Source organism: Lolium perenne, chromosome 4 (genome assembly GCF_019359855.2).
Source record: "Lolium perenne isolate Kyuss_39 chromosome 4, Kyuss_2.0, whole genome shotgun sequence".
Classification (NCBI taxonomy): Eukaryota; Viridiplantae; Streptophyta; class Magnoliopsida; order Poales; family Poaceae; genus Lolium; species Lolium perenne.
This window is the reverse complement of record NC_067247.2, coordinates 317922192-317933407: the sequence shown is the minus strand read 5'-3', so window position 1 is coordinate 317933407 and position 11216 is coordinate 317922192. Positions and strand designations below refer to the sequence as shown.

At 49.6% G+C, this 11216-nt stretch overlaps 1 protein-coding gene across 2 annotated transcripts; it reads left to right on the top strand.

Annotated features, from left to right (window-relative positions):
* Window positions 1–430: 430 nt before the first annotated feature.
* Window positions 431–5806, top strand: LOC127296229 (uncharacterized). 2 transcript variants are annotated; one of them, XM_051326264.1, is made up of 3 exons: window positions 431–2124; window positions 2260–5096; window positions 5488–5806. In XM_051326264.1, exon 1 carries the CDS (start codon window positions 467–469, stop codon window positions 1874–1876), a length of 1410 nt encoding a protein of 469 aa, XP_051182224.1. In that variant the 5' UTR covers window positions 431–466; the 3' UTR covers window positions 1877–2124; window positions 2260–5096; window positions 5488–5806. The 2 variants fall into 2 exon arrangements, with proteins under 2 accessions (XP_051182224.1, XP_071675434.1); XM_071819333.1 differs by having other exon boundaries at window positions 2260–5806.
* The last annotated feature ends 5410 nt before the right edge of the window (window positions 5807–11216 follow it).

Genomic DNA, 11216 nt, shown 5'->3' with positions numbered 1-11216 from the left:
CCCGCCGACGACCCGACCCACGGCAAGATCGGCCTGCCTCGCTCGGCCGGCTCCAACCGGTCTCTCGCGACGCAGCGGCGTGGTGCGCAGCAATGGTGCCCGGTGCGGGCGGAGCCTACGGTGCTCCCGGGAACGGCGACGACGCAAAGCTCGATCCGGTGGCTGGATTCTTAGGCAGGAATGGTAGAGGAGAGGGATGGGTGGCGGCAAGGGAGGCGGAGCGGCGCCGCCGGGCGAGGGTATTGGGGAGCAGAAGGACGTGAGGGATTGGGGGCTGCACGCTAGGGTTACCTTTGTTGGATGTACCTTTTATACTGCCATGGTAAAAAAATGGACGGCTCAGATTTGCTAGAGGCAAAATGTACGGTCAGTCAAATCTAATTTACCTGGGTGCCCGGTGAGGTTGCACCGTTTATACCTTTAGATTTCTCCAGAAAAAAAAACTCCCTCCGTCGTCCAAAACCAGATGCCGCCGCGCCTATCGCTCCTCCGCCGCCTCTCCACCGGCCGGGACACCAACCTCGCCACCCTCCTCGCCGTCCTCCGGTCGCCGCAGGCTTCATCTACGCCGCTCCCGCACGCCCTCTCCCGCGCCTTCCCGTCTCCGTCGGACGCGTTCCCCCTCCACACGCTCCCCGATCTCCTCCCGCGACTCCCCTCCCCGCTCCTCTCCCTCCGGTTCCTCCTCTGGCGTCTGCCCCCTTCCCCGCCGCTCCCCTCCCCGCACACCCTCTCCTCGGTCGCCGCCTCGCTCCCGGACCTCCCCTCCGCCGTGCCCCTCCTCCTCTCCTCCTCCCAGCGCCCGCTGCCCCTCCCGCACTACGCCCTCCTCCTCGCCATCTCCGCCCATGCCGGCCTCTTCCCCGTCTCCCTTGCCATCCTCCGCCACATGCGCTCCTTCACCATCTCGCCCGACGTGGCCTGCTTCCACTCCGCCCTCCGCGTCGCGGGCTCGCCCGGCGACGTCTCCGCCGTTCTCGACATCATGTCCACATCCGGCGTCGACCCGACCGTCCCCCTCATAGTGACCGCGGTGCATAAGCTGGCACACGGGGGCGACTTCGAAGGCGCCCGCTGCCTGATCGACAAAATGCCCGAGTTTGGGTGCGTGGCCAATGTGGTGGTTTACACCGCTTTGTTCGACGGGATGCGCGCGTTCGGAGACGTGGATGCCGCGATGGGGCTGCTCGAGGAGATGGAAGGCGGCGGGCTGGGTGCCGGGTGTGCGCCCAACGTGGTGTCCTACACGTGTTTGGTGAAATGCCTCTGCGAAAGGGGGAGAATGGTGGAGGCTCTGAGCGTGCTGGATAGGATGGTGGCTAGAGGGGTGATGCCGAACCGCGTTTTTGTGCGGACGCTGGTCGATGGGTTTTGCACCGCCGGAGGGGATGGCTCGCTTGACAGCGCGTATGATGTGGTGGAGCGTTTGGTCGTCGACGGAGCTTTGTCGAGCGGGCAGTGCTATAATGTCCTTCTGGTTGCCTTGTCCGGGGCTGGGATGGCAGGGGAAGCTGAAGGGCTCGCACAGAGGATGATGAAGAAAGGGGTGCAGCTGAGCCCGCTCGGGGGAAGCGCAATGGTGAGGGAGCTCTGCAGGGGCAAAAGGTGGCTGGATGCTTGCTATTGGTTGAGACTGATGGATGACGATGGGGTGCTCTGCGACTCTGATGTTTATGCTAGTGTGTTGCTTGGGCTGTCTGAGGAGGGTCATGTCCTTGAAGCGTCGGCGTTGGCGAGGAAGGTCATCGATAGGGGAATACTCATTAAATCTCCATGCGCTGATTGTTTGGTGCAGTTACTGAGGCAGCATGGTGATGAGGAGCTAGCATCACATATATTAGGACTGAGGAGATCCCCTGAAGGGATGTCACATTGAGTTAATTTGTGGTTCTTTTCCCAGTTCTTGTAGAAGATTATGTGAAGAAGAGAAGAATATTGGCTACCCTTCGTTGGAGAATTTATTTTTGTACTGTAACATTTTCATGAGCAGACTGCACAATCTACTGTTGTTTGTAGAGCAGAGAGATCACCATGTTATTATTTTTCAAAGCTCTTACAGCAAGTCTAGACATCTGGAGAGCAGAGGGAAGCACGTCACATCAATTAGAAGAATACCTTCACCAGGTTCTTCAGTGCATTATGTGTATATGATATATTTTTACAGATCCACGCAAATGTAACCGTTTCTATGCACTTGTTTTTAAGTGGAAATATACAGGTTCTTCACAAGGTCAACATTTGTTCCCTGTTTCTGTGCAGGACGGTGAGTCATCCTGGAAATATCTTTCAAAGTAGGGATCATTACTTAAAGCCGGAGCAAGGTCCAGCAGTATGGAGTGGCTGCTTCACGAGGTCCTCAACTCATCATTTGCTCTGGTACTAAGGGTTTTCTGCAACCTTGTTTGTCACAAGCTGAACAAAATCAAAGAGAGGGTAAGAGTTTGTTTTGTTTTTAATTTCGCTGGTTTACCTAAAGGCTATCATTTTGGGCCATGAGCTCCTCTCCTCTTGGCCCTCAATCTTAAGTTCACCCCCTGCTTGTCTTGACACAAAAGAGTCACGTCATGCCATGGTTATATTTTAACTTCCATGTGTTTAGATTTTAAAATTTCAGGTTATCTCTAAGATCACTGTTTGTCTGCTGTGTGTTTACATGAAATGGCTTGTCTAACGGGTTATATTTGGTTTCGATGAATGGATAGGAACTCACCCAAAAGAACTCCGATAACAATAAGAAACAGAAGACAAAGCAAAAACTAGATCAAAATCGTACCTGCAACTAAGTTTTAAAGTCTAACTAAATATGTACGCCTTGCTGCTAACTATGTATTGCTCTGTGGGAAACTCACCTAAATGAAAAAATGGAACATGGTCTAACGCAGAGTCCCGTGTTTATGTGAGTACACTAACTTTTGGTTATTCTTGTTTGAAGCAACATTTTTCAGACTGCATGCAAAGACACTCTGCAATGCAAGTCATCGTAGCCTCGTTTCAGATCCAGATTGAAGAGCAAGCTCATGCTACAACACAAACCCAACAGCAAAACTCTAAGCTCAGCCAGCAGGTCAACAAATTACAAGATCAACTAGAAGCTGAACATGCAAACAACTTGATGAGAGGTTAACTTGGAGCGTGCCAAGAGAGAACAACTTGATGAGAGGTTAAAAAAAGAGTGTGCTGAAAAAGAAAGATTGTTGGAAGAGGAGTGAAGATCGAGACTGGAATTTGAGCTCAGAGTTTTGCTGCTGGGTTTTTGCTGTAGCACGAGTTTGCTCTTCAATCTGGATCTGATACCTTTCAGATCTAGTTCAAGGTTTGTCATGTATCCGTATCAATGAGGCTGCGATGACTTGCATTGCAGAGTGTCTTTGTATGCATTCTGGAAAATGTTGTTTCTCTGCTCACTTGAGCGTGGACCTTGAGTTTCATTTTCTTTGTTTTGGACCTCTCGATGTGCTTTGTCCTAAAAACGAAAAGAACAATTATAGCTATGGCATCAATATTGACACAATAAAAGATTAAACAAGAATAACCAAAATCAGTGCTCACATAAACATGGGACTCTGTTTTACACCATGTTCCCTTCTTCGTATGGCTGAGTTTCCCACAGTCTGGCTTCTCCAGTTTCCAAGTTTCTCTGCAAGTGATATAAAAATGAGATGCTTGAAACATGAAAACATAGTTAGCAGTGAGGCGTACATATTTAGTTAGACTCATACCTTCTCAAAACTTAGTTGCGGGTACGATTTTGATCTAGTTCTGTGTTTTGTCTTCTGTTTCTTATGGTTATCGGAGTTTTTTGGCCGAGTTCCTATCCATTCATTGAAACCAAATATAACCAGTCAGACAAGCCATTTCATCTAAACACATACTCCGTAACACATAGAAGACAAACAGTGAGCTTGCTGCCATCTGGGGATAAGACAACACCTGTAGTCATGATTTCCCTTTGTCTGCTCTCGGCTGGACATAACATAGACGGTTGTTTTATTCGGCATGTGAGAGCACGTCGTATCATAATTACCTATATATAAGCTTCTAGAGTTTACTGAAACCATAGCCATGCCACGTCACAGATTTTCTACTGTTGTGAATGGTTTCTACAGTGCTTTCATATTTTTTGGCGTTAAAATCAGGGATTACCAGTGCGGATCTGAAATTACTATTTGCAAATACCAGTGAATTTTCCAGCCAAAGGACGGAAATATTGTTTTCTTAGTGAAAATGGATATTTGATAATGTCTTAACCACCATCTGAGCTCATGCTAATTTCAGGGATGGAGTTAGCGAAAGCAATTTTACTCGAGGCATAAACATCAAACTTGAACAGATCATTGAGGCATTTACTTGATTTCATCATGTGCTTATTACAGATCCAATAGTGGTGCCTATACAGTAATTATTCCGCATTATGGACACATATTTCATCTACTTCTAATCAGTTCAGGATATTGCTGGTTCCTCGATGAGAACTAGGAGCCTAGCTCACACCTTGCCCACAAAACAAATCATTTCTGCAGACTTATCTTCAGAGAATTTTACTCCCGGTAAACTTTATTGACTATGGACAAGTGACAGGTTGGGGAGCAGGTTGGGGAACAAGTTCTAGAATTTTACTCCCGGTAAACTTTATTTGCGTTCAATCATACGTATTGCAACTTATTGATGGTTTTGGCTCTTGTGTTTGTGGCTCTAAAATCTTATGTTCTGCATGACGTTTGTGATGTGCCCAGCTGGTGGTGCGATGTAAGTTGGCCTGTCAAGTGTGGTGCTCCTTGTTGTGCTGAAAGATTTTTTGTTCTCTCTTGGCTGCATCAGTTTAGCTTGTGATTGCTATTTCTCTGGTCGTCAGTCTGACACACATGAACACCTTGAAATCGACATGTCATCTGATATGAGTTTTGCTCAATAGAATCCAAATGATTGAAGAATGACTTATTTGAAAAGGCTATGGTAGATCATGATATTGAGATATAGGTAACTCCTGACAATGGTTCTTTTGGCTGCGCATTCTCTCAGGTTGTACAACTCAAGATAAAAGGTTTGCCTTGCAATCTGAATTCAGTGCCAGGGACTGAATATATCCTTTTACTTTGGTAAGGACACCCACTGCTTAAAGGTTTCATACTAGCACGTGCACTCCCCAATGCAAGTTGAGGTGTTAGTACAACCGCCTGTGTGTTTTGCATAATATTTCTTCAGTCCTTATGTCTGCTATTTTCTTTTCCATTCCTGTCTTATTGTCTACGGTTGTCCTGAGATTTGTACTGTTATATTGGGCCTTTAATATTCCTCCTGTCACTCAAGTTGGAAAATACTTCCTGCAACTGCAACATTGCATGTACTCTTATTGACCTGGAATTTTTCAGTGAAATAGACTTGAAGTATATCTTTATAAACTTGCAAAAAGTCTGCTATTCCTGTGACAGTTGGTTGAGTACAGGCTCTGTTTTCTTGGTTCTGATTTGCAAATGTGTTTCATTCTAGGAATACCGATGGGATTGCCAAATGTTACTCCTGAGGAAAATGAGATGCATCATTGAAGTTATAGATGAAACGGTGGTATATTGGACGTGGATGAATTTACATACTATACATGTTATTTAGAAATTCTTTGAATATTTAAAGCAAATTCGTGCTTCATATTTCTGTCCAGATATGCAACTTATAATTCAGTTTTCTTCCTTATAAGAAATTGACGATGCCATGTGTCGCATCTTTGTGTAAAATGTGTATCAGAAGATTAAGAACTTGCATTTGCAAGCTAGTAATCCTAGTGCGGAGAAATGCATATAAACAAGCTTTAGACATACTGTCTCCAACGTGGAACATCTACCACCTATGTAGGACCTCACCAACAGAACCAGTGCTGAAATGCTAGCTTTGGCATTAAGCAGCGTTCTTAACAACGCTGTCCAGCCAAAGCCACGAGAATAAAAACAAAGAAGATTTCCCAGCAATAGACACAAGTGTAAAAGTTATGTATTGTAGTTTCAGATTATTCTACAAAAATAATTTAGTACTTCAATATATTGTTTTGTGTAATATAGTTTCTATCCTTGCCAAATATTGTATATGTTCAGAACCATGGGCGAGGCGTGTTGCTGCGCCAAAGCTTAACATTAACACAAGGAATGCTGCTGCCCTTTGGGGCTGAAACTTGTTGAAGAGAGTACAAAAACTGCTTGGAAGTACAGATGCGATGGGAAACGATAGCACACGCCTACTCCAAAACTGAAAAAAGTAGAACATTACACTAAATAATGACGTGGCACATGAAATAATGACGTAATTTATGAATATAAGATACTAGGAAATCTATTAAAAACTATGCACAAAGGGTTTGGGTGGAGCATAAACCTGGTTTTGAAAATCAACATTGTTAGATGGTTAGGAGGACAATGACACTTCTAGTACACCAAGATTCAAACTAGCCTGGCGCCTCAAGCCAGAGAAGAAGAAAGCTACGGATTTTTTTTTTTTTGAACAAAGGTGGGATTTCATTCATCATCACACACGTGGTGGGTACAAATTACAAAGAGGCCCTTTGGCATCTCTCGCTCTGAGAAACCTGAAATTTGAAAAAGGCCCTCTAAAGTTACAAGAAGCACCCTAGAACAGGAAGAAGAAATGCAATCAGGTCCATGTGCTCCGCCACCACCAGACGCCGGCGTCCTCAAGGCGTCGCCGCCGAGGAGCTGGGCGCAGAAGCTCGAACGCCCGAATCCGACGAAGCTCCGTCGCTGCTGGACACCAAAGAACCACCGGGGACAAACCACTTGGTGGAATCCTGGAGTCGAGCTCCAGCCGCTTGGAGGAAGTATCTCCACACAGGATATTGATTTGATGCCGCCATGCCGGCAGAAGAGCGCGGAGGCAAGCCAGCCATCCGCGTGTTTGAGCTCGAAGACGAAATGCACATAGCACCACACAGGCAGGTGCCGTCGATGCTGACCTTGGAGAGCAGCCGGTCCGCCACACCTTTCCTCCTCGCCGCCACGGCAGGCCGGGAAAGCACGCAGCAAAGACCTCGACCACCTCGAACAGCTCCAACGACCAGGACCACCACCTCCCAGATCCAAAACCAAAGGATCTTGCCCCCACTCCTTCAGACCACCATGGCCAACAAGGAGAGGAACGGAAACCCTCTTCACCGCACCAGATCTGCCCTCCCCCTTGCCAACACGGCCGGACAGGAGAGCTTCACCAGCGCCGAGAGATCGTGGAAGAACGGATCCAGAAGCCACCGATTTATTGGGGAAGGCGTTATTGCCACCAGCCCGCTTCCCTCCGGCCTCAGGAGTAGAAGACCAGGCCGCAACAACCCTATAAACACCACAGATCCAGTGGCCGAGATCCATGGCTCCGCCTCCAGCTACGGGCAAACCGCCCAAAAACGCCGACAGAGGCCGGGAAACACAAAGAAACAACAGATCCTAACCCTAATCTACTCCGGCGCCATATCGAGACGCACTCCGGCCAGCTATTCTGGCGGAGTGGTCGTCGGCGGCCCGGCCAGAGGAGAGGAACCCTCAAGGGTACTGTAGACGCGTGAGAGCCTGGGAGGGGGAGAATGAGCGCTAGAAAGCTACGGATCGAAAGCAAGCTATCCAAGTTAAATGGTCCAAGCCATCTCCAGGTTGGTCGAAACTGAATGTTGATGGCTCTTGGGTGGCTAATGGCGCCACAGGAGGAGCTGGCATGATCCTCCGAGATGACCAGGGTGCTGTCATTTTCACTGCTTGCCAGCACCTGGTTTCTTGTGACAGTCCGCCGGCGAGAGTCGCTGATGACCCACAAGTATAGGGGATCGCAACAGTCTTCGCGGGAAGTAAAACCCAATTTATTGATTCGACACAAGGGGAGCCAAAGGATATTTGTAAGCCTTAACATCGGAGTTGTCAATTCAGCTGCACCTGAAAATAAACTTGCTCGCAAGAGTTTATCAGTAGTAACAGTTTTATAGCAGTAGCAGTAGTGAAATATCAGCAGCGGTGTAACAAAGACAACAGTAGTGATTATAGTAAACAGCAGGATTAAAATACTGTAGGCACAGGGATGGATGAACGGGCATTGCATGGATGAGAGAAATCATGTAACAATCAAAGTAGGGCATTTGCAGATAGTAATAAAACAGTATCCAAGTACTAAAAAATCCATAGGCATGTGTTCCATATTTAGTCGTACGTGCTCGCAATGAGAAACTTGCACAACATCTCTTGTCCTACCAGCCGGTGGCAGCCAGGCCTCTAGGGAATCTACTGGAAATTAAGGTACTCCTTTTAATAGAGCACCGGAGCAAAGCATTAACACTCCGTGAACACATGTGATCCTCACATCACTGCCTTCCCCTCCGGTTATCCCAATTTCTGTCACTTTGGGGCCTCGGGTTCCGGACAGCGACATGTGTATACAACTTGCAGGTAAGATCATAAAACAATGAATATCATCATGAAACAATAACATGTTCAGATCTGAGATCATGGCACTCGGGCCCTAGTGACAAGCATTAAGCATAACAAGTTGCAACAATATCATCAAAGTACCAATTACGGACACTAGGCACTATGCCCTAACAATCTTATGCTATTACATGACCAATCTCATCCAATCCCTACCATCCCCTTCAACCTACAGCGGGGGAATTACTCACACATGGATGGGGGAAACATGGCTGGTCGATGGAGAGACGTCGGTGGTGATGATGGCGATGATCTCCTCCAATTCCCCGTCCCGGCGGAGTGCCAGAACGGAGTTTATGGTCCCTAGACGGAGTTTCGCGATGGCGGCGGTGTTCTGGATGGCTTCTGGCGATTTCGTCTAACCCCCGTGCGTTTTTAGGTCGAAGACCTTAAGTAGTCCAGAGGGGAGCACCTGGGGCCGCCCGAGGCGTCGCCACCATAGAGCGGCGCGGCCCAGGGGCCCACCGCGCCGCCTTATGGGGTTGGCGCCTCGTGGCCCCCCTCCTTCTGGTCTTCTGGCTCCGTGAGTTTTCTGGGAAAATAGGCCCTTTGACATTAATCCCGGGGATTTTCCTGAAAGTTGAGTTTCTGCACAAAAACGAGACACCAGGGCAATTCTGCTGAAAATAGTGTTAGTCCGTGTTAGTTGTATCCAAAATACAAAAATTAGAGGCAAAACAATAGCAAAAGTGTTCGGGAAAGTAGATACATTTTGGACGTATCAGTCGCATAGGAACGGAAGTTGGCGGAGGAGGCGCTGCTCGCCGGTCCACCATTACAGCTGGACGGGACTAGAAGGTGGAGTTCCAGCCCGCCGCTGCCAAGAATAGCTGCCATCACCACCACGATGCCGAGCAGCCAGTAGCCAACCACGCCTGCCGCAGCTGAGCCAACTCCACAGGTCCGCCCCCAGACCGAAAACCATGGGGAACCCGGAGCTCGACATCGCCGGAGCAGGCACACCACCGTCGGGGAGAGGCCCCGCCCACCTGAGCCGCCAGAGCGCCGCCTTTTCCGCGAGATCCCGCAGCGCCGCGCCGCCGGATCCGTGAAGTACCACACCGCCACAAGGGGAAAGGGACACCGCCCGTCAGGAGAGACCCCGCCGCCGTCGTCATCGCCCGGGCTTTGCCCAGCGTGACCTCTGGCGGCGGCGGAGTGGGAGGGCAGACGGGAGGAGGAGGCGCTGGGTCGAGACGGGCGGCGACGAGAGGGGATAGATGGGTCAGGCGGCGTAGATCTGCTGGCGGAGGAGCTCGGTAGAAGGCTGCTGCGTCTGGAGGTGGGAGCCGATGGCTGCGGCGGCGGGGAAGAGAGGTGGCGGCAGCGGCGGGAGGTGAAACCCTAGCCCCAAGCCGTAAACATCTTATTGTCTCCCTCAATCCCCGCTGACAACTCGCGCGAGGGTTTATCCTTGGCCATGCAGTTGTAAGACTATCCTATTGTTGTGGAAAGCGACTGTCTTGAAGCGGTCCAAATGATCAACGAGGACACAATGAATAGATCTCCGTATACTGGGTTGATCAATGAAGTGAAATCTCAACATTGTTGGATGGTTAGGAGGACAATGACACTTCTAGCATACCAAGATTCAAACTAGCATGGTGCCTCAAGCCAGATAAGAAGAAAGCTACGAATCGACCAGGTTGGTCGAAACTGAATGTTGATGGCTCTTGGGTGGCTAATGGCGTCACGGGAGGAGCTGGCATGATCCTCCGAGATGACCAGGGTGCTGTCATTTTCACTGCTTGCCAGCACCTGGTTTCTTGTGACAGTTCGCTCGAAGCTGAGCTAAGGGCATGTGCCGAGGGGGTATCCTCGGCCATGCAGTTGTCAGACTGTCCTATTGTTGTGGAAAGCGACTGTCTTGTAGCGGTTCAAATGATCAACGAGGACACAGTGAACAGATCTCCGTATGCTGGGTTGATCAATGAAATACTTTTGCGGTAGTGCCAGAGAGTGCAATGTTGTGCACATCAGTAGAGAACTAAATGTTGTAAGTCATAGTCTAACTCAGTTTGGGCGTGTCCGGGGGGCTCATTTTACCTCTTTCTCTCTCTTCCTCTACAGTTCCTGAGAGCTTTCTCGAGAGCCCCAGGCCGGACTGAGGTCTTCGCTGGCGGTGCTGCCGCCCGGAGATGGCTGAGGCGAGGTTCTGGCTGCAGTAGTGTATTTACTAGGTTTAGGCTTTGTTCCTCTGTGGCGTATGGGAAAGTACCTGATCTTCCCAACTGGATCTGGTGCGTGCTGAGCTCATATTTCTCTGCGATGCGCAGGGAGGTGGTGAGCTCGGAGATCTCCGTCAATAAGGTTGTTGCGAGCTTTGCCCCAGCGTATCCGAGCTGCATCTGGGGATGGCTAGACTCTTTGTTCCTCGCAGAGCTCCAACAGTTGGAGTCCGATTCGAGGGGGATTCAGCCTGGCGGCTTGGTCAATAAGCTCGGTGTCCATAGGCGTTTCGAGGTGGAGGGAGGTGGTGCTGCGAAGATGCTTCTGTCCGGCCGTGGCGGCGAGGAGAAGCAGCTCGGCAGCAACCACATCCATCCACGGAGTTCGGCGCGTGGTCTGGTTGCCCCTGTTCTGGTCTGCCGTGGAGGCGAGGGGAATGGGGGGCGCTCAGCCTGGTTGACATCTCCATCGAAGCGTCGCTCCTGGCGTTGTCATCACCAACATCTGCGACCTGCGCGCTCTCCGTCTCTCTTGGCCGGCCAAGGGGGCGAGGGAGAGGATGACGAGGATCGTGCGGTGGCTGAG